Raw genomic sequence first — 22,983 nt, 5'->3', positions numbered from 1 at the left:
TTGGAGAAATTCAAGGCTTTATTGCACATTGAGTGCTACAAGAAAGTCTGGACTAAGTCTGTTGAGTCTTACTGTATGACAGTGTGACAAATGTTCATAATTTTCAGAAATATAAATGAAAGCCTCTACTGTAGATGTTATCTTTATGATCTATGTTACTGTGATGATACTACAACTGACTAAAGTTCAATATAATTATGGATAAACACTCGAGCACTCAAATTTAACTTGGTTTAGAATATACAGATAGTCAAATTTGTACTGTACAGAGCAAATGTTGCACTAAAGTAATGTATATATCTTGCTGTGGCAAGATATATACATTATATCTTGCCACAGCAAGATATAATGTATACATATTATATATATTACATATATATAATATGTAATATGATCACATATTATGATCATGTCTATTTGGAAAAAGCACTTTTAGCTCATCTTAGTATTAGAACACCATATTATCCCACCGGTCACAATTGTGACCGAACATAAAACACATTTTTTCATATATTTTTCCACAATTTTTAAAATTATTTCCCCTTGATTAGTTCAAAGGGCTATCAATGACATCTGATTTTAATATTTTCATGTCTGGGAAAAATTTGGGATTAAATTGGTTAATAAACATGTTAGTGAATGTTAATAAACATGTTAGTCAATATTAATAGACATGTTAGTAAATGTTAATAGACATATTAGTAAATGTTAATAGACATGTTAGTAAATGTTAATAGACATGTTAGTAAATGTTAATAGACATGTTAGTNTTAGTAAATGTTAATAGACATGTTAGTAAATGTTAATAGACATGTTAGTAAATGTTAATAGACATGTTAGTGAATGAGCTTCAGTTTCTGTTTTCATTCAGACTATTCCAAGAATCACATGGGAACAAACTACCAGACATGTAGTTTAGATGCATGGTGACTCGGTCTAAGGAACACTGGACTGGGGCCGGGTCAGCTGTTCTGACCTTAGTCTAATGTTTCTGGACCTTTTCTGTCTGACGTCGACACCAGCTGGTTTCCAGTTTGGTTTGGTTTGGATCCAAACTGGTTTATGTTGGAGGCTCATGTTTCAGAGCTGGTTTTGGTTCTGGTTCTGTTGTTGTAAGGTGGCCCATCTGCCAGCTGAGGCTTAGTGCCAGCAGAGGAGATGTTCTGGTTCGGTCCGGTCCGGTCCGGTCCGTTAATCCGAGGGTCGGATGATGAGTAGTAAACATCTTAATCCAGCCGATCAGCTTAACACATTTACCTCCCTCCAGATGCAAAGTTCTGACCTGGAGCAGAACCAGCAGGTCTGGACCCAGTGGGTCTGAACCAGAACCAGCAGGAAGCTTCTCAGTAAAAGCTTGAAGCTCCGTCAGTCAGACTGACAGGAAACAGAAAACACTCATCTATTATGAACAGCAGGGAGTGTGTGTCAGTGTGTATCAGTGTGTGTGTCTCAGTGTGTATCAGTGTGTGTGTCTCAGTGTGTATCAGTGTGTGTGTGTCAGTGTGTGTGTCCTGTCAGCTCCTGCTGCTGTACCCGTTTGTTCACAGAGACATGAATGATTGAGGAGCAGTGAGGCTTTCTGCAACGCTCAACACCTGCTGCTGTTCATGTTTACACACACACACTGACACACACACACACTGACACACACACACACTGACACACACACAAACATGGCAGTTCAGAGCAACTGCCATGTTTCCATCTCAGGAACTGGTTCTGGTTCTGTGGGTCAGTTTCCTGTAGAATTCAACCAGAATCTTCCTGATAGATGTAGAGCAGATAGATGCTGATCTCTGTATATAGATCAGGATTCCAGACTGCTTCTTTAAACTGGCAGTTCTGTGGACCGGAACCGGGTCGTGTAGTAAACCCAGAGTGAAATAGGATTAAATGAAATAAAAAGCAGATTTTAGTTGTTTTTTCTGATAAATCTCTGCAGCTCAAATTAATTGTTTTGTTTTTTATTCTTATTAGTTTCTGCTAGTTTTATAATTATTTTATAATTATTTTGTTTTCTGTTTTTTGTTTCTCTGCCTTTGATCGTCTCAGGTTACAAATGTGATTGTAAATAAACTTTCAGTAAAATGGGTTAAAGCAGAACCATTAGTACTGACCTTTGACCTGCTGAGGGTTCTGGCCCGGTTAGATCCAGCCCATTATTCTTGGTTCAAGTGGCCTGGTGTTTCTGGATGTAGCAAACGGGAGACGAAGGCTTTGTGGAGCTGTGATATTTCTATAGATCCCTGGAGGCGTTTTCCATCTGAATGAATGAATGTCTCCGGTCTGACTCATATCTGCAGGTTATTCTCCGATTTGACCACTAGAGGGCAGCAGATCCGTCATGTCGGACCTTTAAATATCTCAGGTCACCATGAACTGGATCAGAGGAAAGAGTCTCAGTTCAGCAGATCTGAGTTTCTGGATGTTTTGATGCTGAAGCTTTTAGTCGTCCCCTAAAGCAGAACCAGGTCTGACCCTTGACCTTCTGTCCCCTCAGATACGGCGACATGGTCCCAAAGACCATCATGGGGAAGATCTTCGGCTCCATCTGCTCCCTGAGTGGCGTGCTGGTCATCGCCCTGCCCGTCCCCGTCATTGTGTCCAATTTCAGCCGCATCTACCACCAGAGCCAGAGAGCCGAGAAGAGGCGAGCGCAAAAGGTACGGGCCTTCCTCACACCTGCAGAGTCTTCCACATACTGAGTCAGCTGATGATGCGAGGAGCAGCCATGTTTTAGCAGGAAGTCTGCCTTGCTAGTCGTATCTGGGGGTTGGTGTGGCTCCCAGTTTCCCAGTAGGTAGTGTGACTTTGGAGAGCGTTCCAGTTGACTTTCCCACTGGGAAGCTGGAATTTACCACTTCTGAGTGCAACTGGAACACAACATCAAAACAAAAAGCCTCACCTGACCTTCATCACCTGGATCCAGGTGAGAAGAACCAAATCTGCAGCCCTTCAGGGGCCTGACCTCTGCTGTGTGTGTGTGTGTGTGTGTGTGTGTGTGTGTGTGTGTGTGTGTGTGTGTGTGTGTGTGTGTGTGTGTGCTCCTGGAAGCTAGAGCTTATATGCAGTACAAACGCAGGCAGCAGCTGGTTGGTCCAGATCTGGAGGTAACCATGGAGACCAGGCCCCGCCTCTCTCCCTGTCAGGTTGAGTGGGTACAAGTTGCTGCATGTGCGGTGTTTTCAGTGAACCTGCAGCAGTCAAAGGTCAAAGGTCAGAGATGGTCTGCTTGTGTCCGGGTCCAGAACTCGGTTGGATCATGCTCAGACAGCAGCCTGTAGTTCCGCCTTTTGCCCACTAGGCTTCAGTTTGTGTGGGTCCTTCAGCGCCACATGGTGCAGCCTGAAGCGACTGCTTCAGCCTCCAGCAGGTCAGAACTGTTCAGATCCATCTGCAGGGCACTGCTGCTCATTCGTCCCATCATGGACGACCTCCTGACCTCGTGACCTCTTGTTTATGCTTGGGGGTGTCCAAGTTAGTGGTCAGGTTGCTCCTCAGGGTTTGTTTTGGTTGGATTTTCACCTGGTACAGGGACAGAAGAGATGAAACTTCAGTCCCAGGTTGGTCTGACCAACGACTCATATCTGCAGGTTCACACCAGCGACCGTTTCACATCGCTGGTCCGGTCCAGCACTGATCTGGTCATCAGAAACCTCCTACTGCTCTCTAAGCCGCCTGAAACCAAGCAGCTGCTGAGATTAACATGAATGGCTGTTGCTTCTGTACTTCTCTACCTCAGTGGTCTCAAACTGGACTCCTCTAGTGCCGAAGTCCTGAAGCTTCAAGATGTGCCCCTTCTCTAACTTGACTTAAAAGTCTGAATTGCCTGGAGCAGTCCAGACCGAATACTGGAGAAACAGAGAGGCAGAGAGACGCTGCAGGAGACCAAACCTGGATGGCCTGGAGTTTGAGACCACTGGTTTATTCTGTCAGCATGTGGAGGAATGAACCAATCAGCATGCAGGGTCATTGTGTCCCAGAGAACAGGCCGAGGAGCCAATCAGCTGGTGTGGTGTTGTAGCAGATCTCTGTCCCAGCCACAGTCCTCCAGGCGAGGCTCTGCAGCAGAAGCAGCAGCTCTGGCTATTGGTCAATGGAGGTTCTTCTGCAGACATCAGGTGTTTCCCTCCACCTGTAAGATCCTCATGATCAGTTTTTTCTGAACCTTCTCTGTCTGAGACAAAGCTTTGAGCAGCAACTCCAGGTCAGATGTCCTGACTCTGTCCCTCTGGGTCACATTCAGCCTGAAACCTGCTGCTGGGGGTTAACAGCTGGGGTCCTCTGAATGCGCTGATGCTGGTCCAATCCGGATGTGTCCATCACAGCATGGTGGCTCAGATAATGGCTATCTTTGTGTCCTACAGGCATCCAAAGAAGCAGGCCAAGCACTGGTGTGTAAGATCAACCCCAACTTTGAGCTGCAACATCACCACCTGCTCAACTGCCTGGAGAAAACCACGGTGAGAACCTTAGGTCAGGGAGAACCCGCCCCTGAAGTCAGCCCATGACCTTCTCACCTCCTCTTTGCTCCTCAGAACCACGAGTTTGTGGACGAAAAGTTGTTTGAGTGGAGCTGCAGGGACCTAAGTCCGGTAAAGCAGCTGTCTCCATCTTCCTCCATCTCCTCATCCTCACCTCATGGTTTCTCCTGCTGTGGCCGCAAGATAAGGAAGACCTTCAACATCCCCAACTCCAACATGTGTCTGGGGCTGCAGGGCAGCGTCCAGGAGCTGAGCAACATCCAGATCAGGGAGCGGCCAATCACCAACAGGTTGGTGCGGATCCATCAAGGTGGTCATAGTTCCTTATCCTCATGGAGGTTCCTGATATTCAGGTTCCTCAGCATCAGGAACCTTCAGAAGATCATGAAAGGTCACAGCTTAGATGAGGAGTCGCAGGTTCTAGAGATTCTAAAACGGGTTCTGGGGTTTTATTTGGGTTTAGATCATCAAAAAGTTGCAGGACACTGGCTCTTGTGGACTGGAGTTTGAGACTGCTGCTCTGAAAGAATCAGAATCTCTGAGACATTGAAGAGCTTTTAGATCCACCATATCTGTGGAGATTTCAGCAACTGTGAAGGTCCCACATCATAGATTGATTCAGAGATCAACTTTTCAGCTGCTGAGCCACAGAGAGGAAGTTCTGATCTGTTCTCTGCAGCCGTACTGAGCAAACACATGGCAGCAGCTGGTCAGGTGACGGAGCGTTCCCATTAGGGCTGAAATGATTCCTTGAATGATTCGAGTACCTCGACTATTAAAATTCGTCTACGACAATTTATCTGACTCGAAGCTTTGTTAATTTATGTTTTATTATGTAGCGCACCATGTTCTGGCCGGGTGATTATCTGTGAGGCCAGCGCTCTGACTTCCACCTATGAGTTGCTGTGAAGTGGCAGCAGCCTGGTGTTGAATTGTGCGACATTTTGTGAGGGTTTGGGGGAGGATTGTTGAATTCTGCGGTGCGATGGTTGGACTACGACAGCTTTTGTGGCGTCAGAATAGCGTCGTCACAGAGAGAGAGCGAGAGATCTCCGATTCCTCGGATAATCGTACAGATATTCTATAGTGTACTCGATTACTAAAATATTCTTTTACAACAGCCCTAGATCCCATGCAGAGTCAGACGGCAGGAATACAGAGTATGTATGTCTGTGGGAGGACTGGGAACCAGCTCCTGATTTTTCAGTTTCAGCCATGAGGTGACAACTGATGGAAGATCAGAGATGTTACCTGCATCCTGAACAATCAGACCTAATGGACACCTGAACTGTTTTACCTGTCTGAGCCCCTGACCCGTTACCCTAATGGACAACTGAGAGGCAGGGGTGTAATACTGACTGACTGAAACTTCACAGGAGAGCCACAATACTCATAAATCATTTATTGTGAAACAAAATCTAAATGACCAAATATTGACTCCAGATGTTAACTCCAGAACCTTCTCCTGTTTATCATCCTGTCCCAGTCGATCCAGTCTGAACGCCAAGTTTGAAGAGACGCTCCCTCTGAACTGTGAGCCGCCGTACCTTTCCCCGGCTGTCGCCAGCATTTCCACACCTAACACCACTCCAGACGGAGACCGGTCCTCCGGTTCTCCCGATCACTACCAGGCCAACATCGTCCGGGTCTCTGCTCTCTAGAGTTCAGCCGGCCAAGGGGCTGACAGCAGGAGGACGTCCCAGAGAGGAACGTCTTCAACTGAAACACTAACACTGCTGTAATTACGCTATGTTCCAGGTCCGGCCACATCCACAGGAGTCTGGAGAATCTTCAGCACAAACACTGGAAACAATCCAGTTAGGAACAAACCAACCGGAGCCTGCAGGCCTGTTGGTTCCACTGGTTCTACTAGGTCGGAGGCCATATTACTGAGCCACTCAGGGTTTCCAGAGATTTTACTGGGATATCCCACTTTGGGTCATGACCCAACGTTGACCTAAGGAACCCCAAAATAACCAAACATCTTCTTCTTGTTCAACACTGAAAACATCTCCAGCCCTCTGCCCCGGGAACTACTTATTCCAGTAGCTTTTGTTCTTAACCCAGTGTTTCTCATTTCCGGTCCCCCCTGCCCTGCATGTTTTAGGTGTTTCCCTTCTGCCACACACCTGGATTGAATTTTTTTGTGATTAACAAGCGTCTGTAGCACTTGATGGTCATGTAATCATTTGAATCAGCTGTTCTGGAGTAGAGGCACATCTAAAACATGCAGAGCAGGGGGGCGGTGAGGACTGAATTTGAGAAGCACTGTCTTAACCAAAGAACAAAGAGCAAGCAGTGAGCAGCTTTTAAAGACCGAAAACAGAAATAGCTGAAAACTTCAGCCAGCTCACCACCAGGAGGCAGCATAACGGGAGGATAATGGGGGAGAACTAGAGCCAGGATACAGCCGGGTTTCCTTCAGATGATTGTGAATGAGCTGACCGAGCAGCCGTCTGCTGCAACCCAGGTTTTAAATTTGGTTGCTATGTGAGACGACATGATGGGTTGTTTTTGGTGCTTAGCAGAGAATTGATTTGCTGTGATGTCTTTATTTGGAGACTTTATTATTATTTAATCTTTCTGCCTATGCATGCTAAACAGTCATGTTGAGTGTCCTGAGCTAGCGCTGGGATTTACAGCATGCTCCTGAACGCTGTGCTCTATCACGGCACATCTGAGAGGAAAAGGGTTGAGAGGATTATTGTCCTTCGTTGTTTATTAGAATAAAACTGAATAGAAATTTTAAAAAAATTTGTGGAAACGGCCTGTTAGCTGCTAGTTTAGAGCACAGCTAGCTTCTAGCTTAGAGGATGGCAGCTGTTAGCAGCTAGCAGTTAGCTCAGAGCACGGAGTCTCTGCGTTCAAGGTTATTTCATTAATTCTTTTCTATATGCGGAGCTGATGTTATTTTCTAACAGTTAGCTTCTTGCTGCCTGTTGCTGTCCTGGTTCACTCTGGTTCTGCAGAACTGACCTGTAGTGTGACCGGCTTGACCCCTGACCCAAAGAGCATGCTCTGTTACTTTTCCTGGATGGGTGGGATCCCTCCTCTGCATGGATGTGGTGAAGGCCGGTCCAAACGGGCCTAGCTCCTGTCAGAACCGACCTTTTCTCTCTGCTGTACAGAAATTGTTTGTACAAACGATGATGTGGAAAGGTTCTGGTCCATTGTTGGTTCTGTTGGTTTGGTTCTAATGGTCTGATCCAGTGGCTCCACCATTGACCAGAACAAAAGGCTTCCAGAACCGAAACCGAACCGAAATGATTGACTTCATTGGAACATCAGTTCAGTCTGAACATTCTGGGACCATTTTTTCATTTTACTAATTTAGAAACAATGAATTATTAACAGCTTTTCCAAAAAACAGCGACTTTTCAAAGCATAGAAAGCATAGAAGATTATTTATCTGATGATTCGGACCAAAGCGCAGCAGAACGGCTTCAGGAGATTCTAAACACGGTTCTGGCCACAGGTCAAGTCTGATGCCACGTCTCCAACATAAACCTGAAGTCTGCTTAACTTTCTGGATTCATCAGGACTTGTGGATAAATCGCTGATCATCATCTCCGTAAAGATGAACGTTTGTACTGAAATTATTTATGAATGAAAAACTAATTAAAAAGTGGAAGCATTTATATTTGGAAAAGAAAATGCAGTCAAACATTGAACCCTGTGATGCTCCGTATCAGAAACATGAGGTGCCGTTTGTAAAGTTCCACAGTCCAAAATTAACAGCAATATTTTGGTTATTTAGCCTGTTATCAGAGAAAAACAGAGATTGACTTTTTAAAGTCATATTTTCACCATTATTTATATGTTACAGTTTGAAACTAGTATTTAATTAGCAAGCTAACTACTTTTATAATGAATAATGTCATTAACTGTGTAACTTTACAGAAACATGTTCTGATCTTCCACATCCGTCGCTTCTTCCAGTGTTTTATTGAGAACGCTGCTGAGCTATTCCACAGGTTTTATTACAAAAACTACACAGCCCATGATGCAGCGGGGCTAACAGTTCTCCTTCATCACTTCCTGCCTGGATGCTGCGGCCCACTGAGGCAACAGGCTGGAATATTTCTCTTCATACGAGTTGTTCTGTTGTTACTAATGTTTTTATGAGATTCTTGAAGGTCTTTAAAACCTGAGCGACTCTTAACTGGACGCCTCCTCCTGATGATGACCAGGCTGAGGATGGAACCTCCTTGCACCACTTCCTGGTTTCGGAGCATGAAGTGATGATGGTGATGATGATGATGGTCCAGCCTTCATCCTGGTCCTGTGGTTCTGGGTTGGCCGGATAGATTCAGTCCAACTCTCTGGATGTAAAAGATCTCCTCGTAGTTTCTGGTGAACGTCTGATGTTCTTCCAATCTGTGATGATATGAAGTTTTCCGTTCCACAGGATATTTTCATAAAGCCATGCATGTGTGGAACACAGGAGTGATTATTTATCTGTTCAATAAAGACCATTATTATCACTTCTCCTGGCCTCCATCATTCTGACCCAAACACCAACCATCGTCCAGCAGGTTTTACTGAACCGGCCGACCCTTTAAGACAGACTGCAGCAGCCTCAGCAACACCAACAGGTCCAGGCGTCCATTAGGGAGAGAAGCAACAGTTCAGTTCCGGAAATGACCTTCAAAGATGACGGGTTCAAAGGTCATCTGGACACTCATCCTCAGCTGATGGGGACATTTCCGTCCCGGTACCATCCAGTCTGAGCAGCACGAAGGAGGTTCTGGGTCCGGTTCTGGTCCGTTTATCCTGACAGATCGGTTGCAGGAGCAACAGCAAACATCCTGCAGAGCCTCGTCAGGTCTGACTCCTCTGTGGTTTTCTGGACCGGTAGACCAATGGAGCCCATTGGCAGTAGACCGTCTCCAGGGACACCAAGCTGCCTCCAGCTCTGGCTACATCCCAGATTACTCCAGATTCTGTGGTTCTGTACGGTGGAGTCCATATAATCTTTTCCCTGCGGCGCCGGGCGGCTCCAGGTCCTCCAGCCCGGCCTCAGCAGCTCTCTGGTCTCCGGGTCCAACCCGGTCGCCGACGCTGGTTCCGTTGGTGGCTACAACTGAACCGGAGTCTCCAGGCGGCCCAGGGGTTCCGTATGCGTCTGGCTGCTGATGGTGACGGCCGTAGTAGAGCGCCCAGAGCAGCGTGAGGGTGAGCGCCATGGCCAGGATCTGCGCCACGCCGATAGAAACCCCCAGGAAACGCAGAACCTGCAGCGGCTTGGTTCCCCGGATGAAGCGGTAGACCTTTGGACCGCATCCCTGAAACACAAACAGGAAGCTGTGATTGGCTGAGAGGCCTGACCAATCAGAGGCGGCGAGGCTCACTTCCTGGTGCAGATCACTGAGGTCATGCTGGTGGGCGTGGCCAGCGCAGCCGGGGAACTGATTGGTGCAACAGGAGTCTGGAGGAAACTCCATCTCTGTCATCTCCAGCCAGTCGGTGAAGTAGATCACCCCACAGCACTGAAACTGATCACAACACACACACACACTTGTAGGCGCACAGGTCACATGACCACAGCAGCTGTCTGTGTGTGTGTGTGTGTGTGTGTGTTACCTGTGTCTGGAAGCTGTCCCAGGTGTGTGTGAGCCACTGGTAGCGCTGCAGGCTGTAGTCCGGCATCCGGGACTTCAGGCTGATCATGTCGGCTCGCTGGACTGAGGGCTGCACGCACGCACACACACACACACACACACACACACACACACGTTTGTCAGTAATCGTGGTCTCGGCTGTCCGGCTGTGCCTGCATGTTTCCATCATCACCACTTTGAGATTTTTTCTAATGAAAAGTGCGGTACAAATTAAATTGATTATTATTATTATTATTATTATAGCTGAAGGAGCCGCTAGCTGAGGCTAACCAGGTGTCCGCCGCCTCCTCATCAAGCAGATGTTAGTATTTCAATCATTATCTCATTTAAGCAGCTTAGCTTCTGGTATTTTGTATATGTTTAGTGGTTTAGCTTTAGCTTCTGCTGACATTTTTATGTTTGTTTTTGGTTACTGGGTCTAAGTTTCCAGTTACTACTTGCGATGTAATGACCATGGCGGCCATTTAAAAAAAATGTTTACCAGAAAAAGGAGACAAGATCAAGAAAAAATAAAAAGTTCAAAATATGTTGGCACCAAACATTCATCTAATTGTCAATTTTAGTGACAAAAATGAATTTCCATTATGGCGGCCATCTTGAAAAATCAAACTATTATCAGTAAATAATGTGGGTCTAATTATGTATGATTTGATACCAAAAGTATTTATATGTGATAAATGCAGTCAAATATTGTGCAATAATAAAATTTCCTTGACGACCATCGCGGCCATCTTGAATTTTTCCGTGTCTACCACTATTTTTTTATTTTTTTTTTTATTTTGGAGAGGGAGGAGGGACTGGAAGCTGATCTGAGAGCAGCAGGCCGGACATGTTTCACATTTCTGGTTATTTTTAGAACCGGGTCGGGCTGGAGCCTCTGGTTCTGGGCCGGCAGCTGCTCAGCTCTACACGCCGGTTCGGTTCGGCTGGGGATAGCCTGGTTCGGGTGGGAAAGTTTCACCTAGGTTTTATCCAGAACAATTAAACCAGAGCAGAAAGTTCTGACGCTAAGCCTCTGTAGAGCCATTGTTCTGAGGTTCTAGTCGGGTTCTGCTGACCCGTGGTTCTGAAAACGTGACGGTTCCTCACCTCGTCGTAGGTCCAAACTGCAGAGGCCAGCTCCACACAGAAGATCACCAGCAGGCTGCAGAAGTACTGGAACACAGCAGAACACAGTCAGACCCAAACAGGTCAGAACTGGACCTCATTCTGTCTCAGAACCATCATCTGCTCAGTCCATCCGTTCTGGACCAGAACCAAACAAGTTATCAATAAGCCAATAAAACTGGAGTAGATCCATCAGAACCCGGAGCTGGAGCTGTTCTTTAGTGAGGAACCGGACCAGAACCACAGGGAAGAGAGCAGGAGACGAACCTTCAGAACCAGGAGCATCAACAGAACCACCATGACTGACCAGAACCAACCAGTCTGCAGGTCACTGAGGAGGTCCAAATGGTTCCTACTGGTTCCGACTGAAGTGTTCAGAAATTCCAGTCTGCTGATTCTGGAGTGAACGCCACTGGTCTCTTCAGGTTCTGGTTCCTCGCCTGGCTCTACTGGTTTTGGAAGGTTCTGTTCTGACCTGGTAGCTGAGTGCTAGCTGCTGGTTCTGATGGTCCGGTCCAGCCTGGCTTGAGGTCCAAAGTTTGTTCAAATGTTCTGGATGCGCTAGATGTTGTAGATCTATGTGCTCCAGATGCTCCCGGTGCTCTAGATCTATGTGCTCCAGATGTACCCAGCAGAGCAGCAGCAGGCGGCAGCGCAGCGCGCCGCAGTAGCCCACCATGCTGAGGATGAGGAGGAGGCAGCAGACGGAGATGAAGACGGGGTGGACGGCTGCAGAGTACGAGCGGACGGCGGCTTCCTCCAACCTGCAGCAGGAAACACCACATCACCACGCTGCCACTACCGTGCTGTCAGAATGAGTCCGGACCCTGGGTCGGGTCAGACAGAACCTGATCAGAACCAGCAGAGTGCTTGGTCCAGAGAGGAGGTTCCGAGTGAAAGGAGGACCTCCAGAACCAGACTGGACTCACCTGGTGTGGGCTGTCAGGGTCAGGACGGAGCTCAGGGTGTCTCTGATCCACGCTGCCATGCCGAGCACACACACCGACATCAGCTGCTCACACACACACACACACGCACACACACACACACACAGGGAGGTAAACAGGGATCAGGTTCTGCGTCTGAAATAAATATCCGTCAGAATGTGAGACGTGTTGGGACAGATGCAGCCCGGCCTGGTTCGGTTCCACTTTAACATTAATCTGAGTCGGAACCGGCTGCTGGTTCTGCTGGGTTTCAGCCGGGCCCCCTGTCTCCTGGCGGTGGCAGCATCATGCTGAGGCGGCTCACCCAGAGCAGCAGGTTGAGGGCGTACAGCAGGCAGCGCAGACACCTCACCGCGTCGTGCCGGGCCATGGCCCGGCCCGGTGCCGCTCACCTGGGCCCTGGAGCCCGGGGACCCATGTCACTGCGCAGCCCCGGCCCAGCGTTGGCTGCTACCGGAACCGGAGGGCCGCATTCTCCCCCAATAGGCGGGTTCTGGTTCTGCTCAGCTCCGAGGCGAAGACGGCGGTTCCGATCCTCTCCAACCCAACATTCTTCCTCTTTTTTAATCGGGTCCAACAGAACCGGAGTGACAGCTGAGAGCACACAAACATCCAGTGATCTACTCCAGAACCTCCTATCGCTCCAGAACCGGCTGGTGAGCCTGAGAGCTGGAGCGTCCCGTCCCGCTGCCGGTCCTCCTAAATAAAGCCGACCCGGGCCGCTCCCCCCGGCCCGGCCCGCCCTCTGTCCCTCCGTCACGCTCCGGTCCTGGGGGAGGACAGAGGAATGTGTCCGCCTCCAGCCGGGAGCCGCGGGGTCAGCAGGCCGTGAGGAAGAGGATGAAGCTGCAGGGAGGAAGCACACACACACACACACGCGCGCGCACGCACAGACACACACACAAACCCTGGCTTCCGCTGCTATCTTTATGAGGACACGTCATCCATTCCCATTCACTGAAAACAGAACCCCGCACTGATCCAACTGATTTCTGTTATCATGTGAGATCCCGTCACCATGGAAACTAAGAGCCATTAGCTGGTTTAAATCTCCGCAGATTAATCCGGTTTAAAGTCATGTTTTAATTGAACCTATTACTCTGACTCTCTGAAATTAGTATTTCAGCCAGAATCAGGTTTGAATATTTTCAGGGTTTTATGAATTAGCAGCGCTGCCAACAACTGATGGTTTCATCCAGGACTCATTGCTGTTTAATATCATCTGTTGAGCTGTTAGCATGTCAGGACAGACAGCCTTCAGTCAGAGGACTCTTCAGATTCGCCCCGAGACTGACTGCTACTAGACGGCAACAGTATCGCCGCCCACAACTCTGAGTTACGACATTTCATTTTCCTTGAGTTAAAACATCAATAGGAAGTAGTGAAACCATGAAATGTAGCAGGACAACAATAATGACCAAGCTAAGAAATATAACAACAAACACATGTACAGCTGTTTATTTATTTTCCCTCTAGCAACAATAAAGTATTTTTTGAATTTTTAATTTGTTATGATAATGGTAATAATTGTAGTAACAATCCAATAGGAACAGCAAATATGAAATATACTATATTATAAAAAATATACTACAGAAATAATATAGTTATTAGTAAAAATAAGAAACATGTAAAGTTAATAAAAACTGTGAGACATTAAAGCTTTGAGGAATCAGATTCAGTATGTCGCTGTGAATCAAAACAGGAATATAAAAAACATTTTATTCCTCATCTAAAATACATCGAACAACGGAAAATAATCTGGATTTCTGGGTAATTATGAAATGGAGAAAACTACAGCTCCCATGATGCAACAGCACTAAAACCCGCGAATCAAAAATCTTTAATGTTTTCAAACCAATCAGGTGATGGGAGGCAATTGACGTCATGCGTCCCTGCTTCTATTTTTAGGGTCTTTTTTCTGAGCCAGTCCACGGCTGGAGGCGCCATCTTGAAAGACGAATTTTGTCGATAAAAACGACTAAAAGGTTAAAAGCAGCAGGATGTTGTATCTGGAGGACTACCTGGAGAGTGAGTACGGGGCTGTTGCTGAGCGGCTGCGGGGTTTGGGGGCTCAATAAGCGGTAGATGGGTCGCATTTGGCGGTCGGACCGTTAATGTCCTGTTTTTCTCCTCCCGCAGTGATCGAGCAGCTTCCCATGGACCTCCGCGACAGGTTTACGGAAATGAGGGAGATGGACCTGCAGGTTCAGAGTACGGTCCACAAACACACACACACACACACACCGTCTCACACACACACGGAACCACGGTGCCTCATAGAGAACTTGAGTCAAAACAAGGGAGGTTTTAGTTGGCGCTGATACTCAGATTCAGCTTTTCGAACTGAAAACCAGCCATTTCTACAGGCTCTGTGGATCCAACAGCGCCCCCGACCGACACACAGCAGGAACTGCTGCAGCTGGTTTATACTCTAAATCAGTGGTGCCCAAAGTGGGTCCTGGAGTTCCGGCATCCTGCATGTTTCAGTTCTCTCCCTGGTTTAACACACCTGGATCAAATGATGGCTCGTTAGAAGGCCAAAGAGGAGCATTGACAAGCTGAAAAGGTTGTTGCCACCAGGGAGAGAACTAAAACGTGCAGGATGCCGGCCCTCCAGGACCCACTTTGGAGACCCCTGCTCTAAATAAACATTTTTATTTATTCCTTGAAAACTCGGTTGGAATAAAATGATAAAGACGGTGTCTTTAAAAGCTGCCAACCTTTTCAGTGATTTATTACATACATTTCTGAATTTCTCTAGTCTGTTTTTCCTGGGATTTATGTGATAGAACAACACAACATGGTGCAGAACTGAGAAATATCACGCTTTTCAACATTTCTACAGAGAAAATCTGTAAAGTGTGGTGTGTGTTTGTATCCATCACAGCATGATGCTGCCACCACTTTGTTTGACCATGGCGAAGGTGTGTTCAGGGTGATGCGCGGTGTTGGTTTTTCTCCTCTCAGTGTTTGCATGTAGGTTAAAAAGTAGCAGAGCCTTCTTCTGCTAGCGGTTTCTCCTCCATGGCTTCTGTCTTCTGGATTTCTTAAATTGATTATTTTGTTCTTAGCAAATTGATTAACGGGTTCTACTGGATTTTCTTTCTAAATGGAGTCACTCTGTGTTGCTCTGTTACATAAAATCACATTAAAAAACCAGAAGAATTAAAGAGGAAATTAGAAATAACACTGAGGCAATACAGGGTGGCCCACGAAAAAGTAGCCCGCCTTCCTGCCAGAGAGGCAAGAAGGCGATTCAGAGCATTGGTGCCCCTGAGTTGCGTTGCGTCTATGACAATATGTTAAGGCGCGCCCAAAACTGCATTGACGCACCAGGGGATCATTTCCAGCACTTTCTGTAAAGAGTGAGTAAAGATTTTGGCATTTCAAGTTCTTTCTCTTTTTTTACGGAAGGCCGGCAGTAATACTATAGTAACGCGGGCCGCCCTGGATTTATTCTATTTTGACCAGTTTTTATAAATATGGCCATAAATCTTGTAACTAATAATCTAGTTTTAAAGCAAACTGAAACTACAGGTACTGTCTCTTTAAATGACACGTTTCTCACACAAGTTTTTTTTAATGAGAAAAGCAGCTGGAAGAAACTCGGACAGGACCTCAGCTCCACGCTGTCAGAACCGGAGCAGATGTTCTGCTGCCACCAGAGCAGAACCCATAGAACCCGAGTGGAGTTGGTTCAGATCAACACGCTGCAGGTTCCGAGCTATTCTTCTGTTGGGATGGATACTGTTCTCCCAATGGATCACCTGGTTCTGCCCGGTCCTCCTCAGAGCTTCTCTTCCTGTTTCAGATGCCACAGACCAGCTGGAGCAGAAGGTCACAGAGTTCTTCGTCAACGCCAAGAAGAACAAGCCGGAGTGGAGAGAGGAGCAGATGGAGATCATCAAGAAGGTGGGAGCGGCTGGACCCAGAACCTTCCAGATGTTCTGAGCGGCTGGACCCAGAACCTTCCAGATGTTCTGAGCGGCTGGACCCAGAACCTTCCAGATGTTCTGTTCTGGTGAACGTCTGCTGTTCTTCTGTTTCAGGACTACTACAAAGCTCTGGAGGACGCTGATGAGAAGGTGCAGCTGGCCAATCAGATTTATGATCTGGTGAGATGTTCCGCTGATCTCCACTAGGGGCGATCGAGCCCGGTTCTGACCACCCAGCCCGGTTCTGTCAGTCCAGCTCTCCAGCTCAGCTTCCTGTCTCTGTCCTCAGGTGGACCGGCACCTGAGGAAACTGGACCAGGAACTGGCCAAGTTCAAGATGGAGCTGGAGGCTGACAACGCTGGGATCACCGAGATCCTGGAGAGACGTGAGTGTCCCGGTCCGACCCGTTCTGGCGGTCCGGGTTCTGGCGGTCTGGGTCAGCTGACTTGTTCTGCTTTTGTCCTCAGGGTCTCTGGAGATGGACAGTCCGTCTCAGCCCGTCAACAACCACCATGTCCACTCCCACAGCAGCTCAGAGAGTGAGTCCAGCCGCCCGCCTGCAGGCCGGCTCCGGTTCCGGTTCTAACCGGTTCTGTTCTGTTCCAGAGAGGAAGTACAGCGCCCCGACCCACCACACCACCGAACACGTTCCAGAGAAGAAGTTCAAGTCTGAAGCTCTGCTGTCCACACTCACATCGGACGCCTCCAAGGAGAACACGCCAGGTAAGTTCTGCTCACCTGGACCGGACCTGGACCCAACCAGACCTGGGGACCTGCACCTGTCCTGACTTGTTCCTGTCACCTGCAGGTTGCCGTGCCAACAGCACATCCTCGTCCACCAACAGCGTCTACAGTGTGAACCCGTCCCAGCCGCTGGCGCCCTACAGTCTGTCCTCGCTGCCCGCCGGGCCTGGTGCCGGCGCTGGCGCCATCACCATGGCGGCGGCTCAGGCCGTCCAAGCCACAGCTCAGGTGGGAACATGGCTGACACGCTGAGCGCCTGTTGGCGTCTGGGGAAAAGACCAGAACCCATCATCAGTATCATCAGCATGTTGTTTTTACCCAATCCTGGTCAGAGCCTCAACGGTCAACAACATGCTAACAGCTTGCCATAAGGCTTCCATATTTAATGGTGGTGCAGGTTGGACTGTCACAGAGTGATCAGATCAATGATGCTACAGGCTAGCACAACCTGCACCGAGACCAGTACTTTAACTATACACCTAGCTTATCCCGTCTCAGCTATCACCGTTAGCTACTAAACATAAACAGACGACACTTAGCCTATTTGAAGGCAGGTGGAGCCTGGTGGGGGTAAGAGGAGTCTGGCAGCCCATCAGGCTGATGATCCACAGAGGAAACCTGTTAGCAGTTAGCATTGGGAGGAGGTCAGTGAGTTAATTGACAGTTTGAACAATTATATGGAAAAACATTTTTGCAGCTTTGAAAAGCATCAGGCCTTCAAGTTAAAACTGAAAGCCTTTACTGACATTAAGCTCAGTAAAGTCCAGTCTTCCATTGGTTCTGACTGGTTCTGGTTCCCAGATGAAGGAGGGCCGACGGACCTCCAGCCTGAAGGCGAGTTACGAGGCGATCAAGAACAACGACTTCCAGCTGGGTCGGGAGTTCTCTCTGACCCGGGAGAACTCGGGCTACTCTTCATCGGCGCTGGCCTCCACCCTGACCCAGAACCTGACCCCCAGCGCCGCCTCCGACTCCCGCGGACGCAAGTCCAAGTAAGGCCCTCCCACATCAGGACGGGTCTGACCGGGTCTGACTGGGTCTAACCGGGTCGCCTGTTCTGGTTCCAGGAGCTCCATCAAGTCTTCCAACCACCAATCGTCTTCGTCATCATCCTCTTCCTCACTGTCTTCCTGCTCGTCTTCGTCAGCGCTGGCCCAGGAGCTTTCCCAGCAGGCTGCGGTTCTGCCGGAGGCCGACGCCAACAGCCAGGTGGACTGGACCTACGACCCCAACGAGCCGCGCTACTGCATCTGCAACCAGGTAGGCTGGCGGCCCGCAGGTTCTGCTCTGGTTCTGCTCTGGTCTAACTGGATCCGTCTGCTGCAGGTTTCCTATGGAGAGATGGTCGGCTGTGACAACACAGATGTGAGTATCCAGATGTTCAGCTGGTTGACCAGTTGCCTGGCTGGTTCTGACCTGGTTCTGTCCCCAGTGCCCCATCGAATGGTTCCACTACGGCTGCGTGGGCCTGACCGAGGCTCCCAAGGGGAAGTGGTTCTGCCCCCAGTGCACGGCCGCCATGAAGAGGAGGGGCAGCCGTCACAAATAGACCAATCACAGGTCAGGAGCTTTGACATCATCAGTGGCCAGGTTTCTGCCTCTGCTCTGGTTCTGATCCGATTTCTCCGTCTCTGCAGTTTGGACTGTTTCCCATCACTTTGCTCCCTCACTGCAACTAAAAGAACTACAAACTCTACTGGACTACAACTATGGAGGCCTCTGTGGCTCAAATGGACAGTTTCTGAATGTAGTGTGTGTGTGTGTGTGTGTGTGTGTGAGGTAAATAAACTGAGGATGTTTTCTATCTGCTGCTGCTTCTGGTGTTTGATGTTGTGACGGTGGAACCTGTTAGCGGGGAAACAGCGCCCCCTTGCGGACGGTGCCTTAATGTGAAAAGTTTGAGCGACATCAGGAGGAAACTGAGTTTAAATTAAACCTTTTGAAATTAAAAGCCAGAAATAAAACATTTTACCAGGAACAATAAATGTAAATATTTCCAGAATAACAAAACTAACCGGACTGAGTCCGGTTCCGGTCTTTAGGTCATAAGAACCAGAACCGAAGGTCCGCTTTTCTCTTGAACCAGCCGCTTGTGTTCCTGAAATAACTCCTTCGGGAGGAAGAGGAGGAGGTGCGGACCTCCTGAATCTGCTGTTTTAGAAAGTTCAGAGGAAGAGTGAAACCCGAGCTGCTCCTCCTCCTCCTGCTGGACTAACTGGAACCAGATGGTGAAGCTCCAGCTTGTTTTTCCCAGACTGCAGCGGCTGCAGCCCGGACCCAGCGAGCGGAGACCCGGACCTCCTGGATGAAGCTGCTCCTCTTCCTCGCCAGGTGGAGGTGAAGAAGTGAAGCCGCTCCACATGCGGCGCCTCTTCTTCCTCAGGATGCTGCTGCGGCGGCACGCGTGCGCGGCCCCGCTGGTTCTGCTGCTCGCGCTGCTTTACCTCTGCTACCAGACCCTGAAGGTGGACCGGAACCGGAACCGGAGCGAGTCGGAAGAGATGGAGACGAGGAGAGTGATCTCCGCTCTGGACGCCCTGCAGGAGGAGACGCAGGTGAGACTCACCTGAACTGCGTCTGCGCACCGATGTGCTCCGACAGGTCGGTTCTGGAAAAACATCAGAATTCCGAGTAAATAAAATATTAACGCAACAAAAGATACCGGCAGTAGTCCAAATCAGAATTGATTTCTTAAAAACTATAAAGTTATAATCAGAGAAAAAGAGACAGATTCTCCCTGTTCAAATCATTTAATCGGTTATTGATCACATGATCAGAAAGCTCCCGGAGGAGACCGCATTCCTGCCGGCCTGGAATATTTTTAGGACCCGAATTCTCCAGCGGGATGAGCGGCAGCTGAACGGGCCAACCCGGATCGCCGGTTCTGCTGGGTCCGCTCGGTATTTGACCCTGGATAAAAATATTCCTGAGGGAGGAGTTCCAGGTTCTGGGGCGCTGCCAGTGTTTCGGCCCGGGTTCGTCTGCTTCTGAAGCTGCTTCGGAGCGGGAAGTCCGGCTTCCGGTCCGGACCGGACCAGAACAGGACCGAACTCTCTCGGCTCTTACTGCTCCTTAATGCGGCCTGCTGCCTGGAAACTTCCCCAGTCAGAAATAAACAGCAGTAGTTGGATTATTTATCCTGAATGTTAATCAGAGGCTAAAAGTTTAGCTTCGCTATAAACATTTAATATTCAGCTGCTGAAATGTTAAACAGCTGAAACACAGAAAGGCCTGTTGCTCTCTGGAGGGTCCAGTCCTCTGAGCTGAACCAGAACCAGAACCGACTGAAGCCAGTCCCTCTGAGAACAAACTCAGTTTGTTAGAACCCACCAGATTAACCCTGGTTCTGGTATCATGTGGGCCCAGTCGATAATAATAAGCTAATGCTGATTATTTATAGCAGATTTAAGGCTGCTGGAGCTGGCAAACTGGACCAGAACCGGACCAGCTTCAGATTTTGGACCAGCTTCAGATTTTGGACCATCAGCCGATCTGTGTGTTTCCTCAGGCCCGGTCATCTCAGCGCCGGCGGCAGGCCGTGGTTCTGATGGGTCGCCACGGCCCATCAGACCCTGAGGTTGTGCTGCACCAGCAGGTTCTGCAGCAGATGGGATATCAGGTCCATTTGACCCGGTTCGCTGAGACCAGCAGCTTTCTGAGGACACAGAGCGGTGAGAACACACACACACAGAGGGTGGAGACTTCCTGTCATGTGACTTCCTGTCCAGCAGCTGGAAACAATCAGGCAGAGGACTCTGCTGCTGAGGTTCTGCAGAGAGTCCAGAACCGGGCTAGGAGTCCAGTTCAGTTTATTTATGTGGCTCCAATTCACAACAAATCATCCCAGTTAATCCCAGTTTGATTAGTTGTTCTAATTGGATTAAAGTTTCTGTCTGACCTGCCGCATCACGCCTCCTGACCAGCAGGGGGCGCTGCCATTGACTTTGCAGCAATCCCTCAAACTCAGCATGCATGTAGCAACAGTGGAGAGGAAAAACTCCAGCAGAACCAGAACCGGAACAGACCGCAGGTTGGAGAAGACGGAGCAGAGCAAACAGATGGAGGTTTATCGTTTATGCCATAATCCAGAGATTAAAGGAAGAAATCCTGTGCTGGACATTCAGCGTAACCAAACCGGTCCTGAGCTGGTACCACCTGGCAGAACTTTGAGACCAACAGGTCAGAACCTGGTTAAAAGCTTCATCACTGGAGGATCATTTGATCCCGATCAATAATCAACTGATCAGGTTCTGTTCAGAGGTTCTGATCCAAAAACAAAAACTTCTGTCATCCAGGATTTAACGTCCTGTAATCTACAGGAATAATCTGGATTACAGAGAAATCTTACCAACACAGAGCCCTGCGGGACTCCACCTGAACCCTCCACCTGTCCCGGCTCCTCCCCTCCACCTGTCCTGACTCCTCCCCTCTACCTGTTCCAGATGTGAGTGGGTGGAGCCTCCTGCTGTGTCTCAGTTCTTCAGAGCCGAGCTGCTTGAGGAGGATCAGATTCTCACATCTGCAGCATCAGATGGTGAGACTCATTTGTCCAGGCTGAGTCCTGCTGGATGACATCACAGCTCACCTGTGTGTGTGTGTGTGTGTGTGTGTGTACAGGTGAACCTGCTACCTGAGCTGATGGAGGCGTTTTCAGATGCAGGTGAAGGTCGATGTCGCTTCTATCTGCAGCTGACAGGTGAGTCTGTTCCAGGTCAAGCAGAAGTCAACCTCAACGCAGTATTTCACCTTTGACCTTTCTCTAGAAGCTGATCTTCCCATGAGGCCTGTGTCCTGTGGGTCGTCCAATCAGAAGCCTCCCTTTCCTCAGAACAGGTGAGCATGGGGTCGTCAGGTGATCCGGGTCTGATTGGACCTGGAAGCCCCGTGTTTTCTGATTGGACGGTGAAACTTTCAGTTTCCTATTTCCGGGACAGGCCCAGCCACGCCCCCTCTCCTGCTCTGGTTGCCATGGTGAATGTCTTTGTCCTGGTGACCTCTGTGAACCCTCTGACATCATTCCTGCATGACATCATCGTGGTGAAGGCCAGCGAGAACGACCCGGGCCAGCAGACCCAGGTGATGAACCAGAACTTCTGGTAGGATCCGGGTCAGTAGAACCTCCTGACCTTTTGGCCTCCTGCCCTGCAGATCAGAACCTTCCTGCTGCAGCGGTTCGGGCCGGCCTCGGCCCGGCTGGCCTGGATCCAGGTCCAGAGGGCAGTGGTGGCGGTGCTGCGGGTGGCATCGACCAATCAGGAGCCTGCAGCGGGCGGCAGGTGAGGCCCGGTTCTGCCCAGGTTCCTCTCTGCGGATCCGTCCGGTTCTGACTCCTGGTTCTGGTTCTGTCCAGCTGCCTGCTGTGCTTCCAGCTGCTCACCTTCACTCTGATGTTCAGCGGCGCCACCTCTCCTGCTGTGGTCCAGGTGAGCTCTGCCGCCCCTTGCTGGTCACGCTGGTTCTGACCCGCTGGTCTCAAAGTTCTGCCAGGTGGTACCAGCTCAGGACCGGTTCGGTTACGCTGAATGTCCAGCAGGGGTCAGCGTGTCTCTGTCTGTCCAGGTGGACCCGGGACTCAGCGTCCCGTCTCAGGGTGAGGACGCCTTCAGAGGACAGATCACCAGAGACCGGGTCCTGGAGGACAGTCTGCGCCTGCTGCTGCCGCTGCCCACACACCTGCAGACGCACCGGGCCTTAGAAACCCTCAGGCGGCAGGTGAGTTTGTGTTGCCGTAGCAACGGGAAGCAGGAAGGTGTTCAAAGTGAGTCCCGGGGGCCGTTTGTGGTCCCTGATAATAATTCAGGAATAAATGCAGTAAAACAGACTAATGGATAGTTCGGCTGGTTTATTGCTGAGGGTTTTAACTGGATCCTCTGTGTTCAGTACGGTGGCTGCAGAGGGACACACGGCAGCTGTTTGAACCATGACCACTTCCTGTTCCTGCTGCGCTTCCATCTGCAGCTGCAGATGCCGTCAGCCTTCCACCTGGTACGCCTGGTTCTGATGGTTCTGGTTTTGTCATGGAGCTGATCTAAATCAGTGTCTCTCTGCAGCTTCATCCCTCCTCTTCCTCCTCTTCGTTGCCCCCCCCCAGCCTGCTCCTCCTCCTCCTCCTCAGGATCAGTCGGCACCACGACCTGCAGAGCA

General features: G+C 49.2%; 4 protein-coding genes and 1 long non-coding RNA gene across 9 annotated transcripts in view; 3 read left to right on the top strand and 2 right to left on the bottom strand.

The window, feature by feature from the left end:
- The window catches only part of kcnd2 (potassium voltage-gated channel, Shal-related subfamily, member 2), a 17,717-nt gene extending 8,746 nt beyond the window's left edge, over positions 1-8,971 (top strand). Inside the window, exons 2-6 of one of the 2 annotated variants that reach the window (XM_007543510.2) lie at positions 2,501-2,689; positions 3,059-3,110; positions 4,368-4,463; positions 4,539-4,774; positions 5,971-8,971. In XM_007543510.2, the coding sequence (XP_007543572.1) occupies positions 2,501-2,689; positions 3,059-3,110; positions 4,368-4,463; positions 4,539-4,774; positions 5,971-6,145 (748 nt within the window). In that variant the 3' untranslated portion in view covers positions 6,146-8,971. The remainder of the gene's footprint in view (positions 1-2,500; positions 2,690-3,058; positions 3,111-4,367; positions 4,464-4,538; positions 4,775-5,970) is intronic. The other variant, XM_007543511.2, reaches the window with a different exon arrangement.
- A 365-nt stretch (positions 8,972-9,336) lies between these two features.
- Positions 9,337-13,733, bottom strand: tspan12 (tetraspanin 12). Of its 2 annotated transcripts, XM_007543508.2 has the most exons (7): positions 12,464-13,733; positions 12,142-12,224; positions 11,841-11,976; positions 11,195-11,260; positions 10,068-10,175; positions 9,836-9,979; positions 9,337-9,769 (listed from the first exon to the last, which is right to left on the bottom strand). In XM_007543508.2, exons 1-7 carry the CDS (start codon positions 12,527-12,529, stop codon positions 9,416-9,418), a joined length of 957 nt encoding a protein of 318 aa, XP_007543570.1. In that variant the 5' UTR covers positions 12,530-13,733; the 3' UTR covers positions 9,337-9,415. The 2 variants fall into 2 exon arrangements, with proteins under 2 accessions (XP_007543570.1, XP_016522387.1); XM_016666901.1 differs by lacking the exon at positions 11,195-11,260.
- Positions 13,734-14,055: 322 nt separating this feature from the next.
- Positions 14,056-18,645, top strand: ing3 (inhibitor of growth family, member 3). 3 transcript variants are annotated; one of them, XM_016666899.1, is made up of 12 exons: positions 14,056-14,187; positions 14,299-14,370; positions 15,971-16,071; positions 16,209-16,274; positions 16,384-16,480; positions 16,563-16,634; positions 16,702-16,818; positions 16,904-17,067; positions 17,641-17,831; positions 17,907-18,099; positions 18,166-18,204; positions 18,272-18,388. In XM_016666899.1, exons 1-12 carry the CDS (start codon positions 14,160-14,162, stop codon positions 18,386-18,388), a joined length of 1,257 nt encoding a protein of 418 aa, XP_016522385.1. In that variant the 5' UTR covers positions 14,056-14,159. The 3 variants fall into 3 exon arrangements, with proteins under 3 accessions (XP_016522385.1, XP_007543568.1, XP_007543566.1); XM_007543506.2 differs by lacking the exons at positions 14,056-14,187; positions 14,299-14,370 and adding an exon at positions 18,474-18,645 and having other exon boundaries at positions 14,762-16,071; positions 18,272-18,398; XM_007543504.2 differs by lacking the exons at positions 14,056-14,187; positions 14,299-14,370 and adding an exon at positions 18,477-18,643 and having other exon boundaries at positions 14,762-16,071; positions 18,272-18,399.
- On the bottom strand, positions 15,981-16,234 carry LOC103131780 (uncharacterized). The gene is made up of 2 exons (XR_475437.1): positions 16,161-16,234; positions 15,981-16,094 (listed from the first exon to the last, which is right to left on the bottom strand). It is a non-coding gene; the product is annotated as an uncharacterized LOC103131780 (long non-coding RNA).
- Positions 18,646-18,941: 296 nt separating the features above from the next.
- cped1 (cadherin-like and PC-esterase domain containing 1) overlaps positions 18,942-22,983 on the top strand; it is a 19,570-nt gene continuing 15,528 nt past the window's right edge. Inside the window, exons 1-11 of the mRNA XM_016666896.1 lie at positions 18,942-19,394; positions 20,348-20,510; positions 21,282-21,373; positions 21,457-21,535; positions 21,603-21,672; positions 21,774-21,915; positions 21,988-22,115; positions 22,190-22,262; positions 22,399-22,551; positions 22,720-22,824; positions 22,890-22,980. Coding sequence (XP_016522382.1) covers positions 19,200-19,394; positions 20,348-20,510; positions 21,282-21,373; positions 21,457-21,535; positions 21,603-21,672; positions 21,774-21,915; positions 21,988-22,115; positions 22,190-22,262; positions 22,399-22,551; positions 22,720-22,824; positions 22,890-22,980 — 1,291 coding nt within the window. The 5' untranslated portion in view covers positions 18,942-19,199. The remainder of the gene's footprint in view (positions 19,395-20,347; positions 20,511-21,281; positions 21,374-21,456; positions 21,536-21,602; positions 21,673-21,773; positions 21,916-21,987; positions 22,116-22,189; positions 22,263-22,398; positions 22,552-22,719; positions 22,825-22,889; positions 22,981-22,983) is intronic.

The sequence above is a fragment of the Poecilia formosa genome, unplaced genomic scaffold (genome assembly GCF_000485575.1).
Source record: "Poecilia formosa unplaced genomic scaffold, Poecilia_formosa-5.1.2 Scaffold835, whole genome shotgun sequence".
Lineage (NCBI taxonomy): Eukaryota > Metazoa > Chordata > Actinopteri > Cyprinodontiformes > Poeciliidae > Poecilia > Poecilia formosa.
The sequence above is the reverse complement of the archived record's forward strand: the minus strand, read 5'-3'. Positions and strand labels throughout refer to the sequence as shown.

What these genes read in the sequence shown, in the direction of transcription:
- ing3 (XM_007543506.2), top strand. Translation starts at nt 15,712, where the DNA reads ATGACACGTTTCTCACACAAGTTTTTTTTAATGAGAAAAGCAGCTGGA. An exon ending in CCAATCAGATTTATGATCTG is followed by an intron (nt 16,275 to 16,383) that starts GTGAGATGTTCC and finishes CTCTGTCCTCAG; the next exon opens with GTGGACCGGCACCTGAGGAA. An exon ending in CTCCAAGGAGAACACGCCAG is followed by an intron (nt 16,819 to 16,903) that starts GTAAGTTCTGCT and finishes TGTCACCTGCAG; the next exon opens with GTTGCCGTGCCAACAGCACA.
- tspan12 (XM_007543508.2), bottom strand. Translation starts at nt 12,529, where the DNA reads ATGGCCCGGCACGACGCGGTGAGGTGTCTGCGCTGCCTGCTGTACGCC. An exon ending in CCCTCAACCTGCTGCTCTGG is followed by an intron (nt 12,225 to 12,463) that starts GTGAGCCGCCTC and finishes GTGTGTGAGCAG; the next exon opens with CTGATGTCGGTGTGTGTGCT. An exon ending in GGGACAGCTTCCAGACACAG is followed by an intron (nt 9,980 to 10,067) that starts GTAACACACACA and finishes TGTTGTGATCAG; the next exon opens with TTTCAGTGCTGTGGGGTGAT.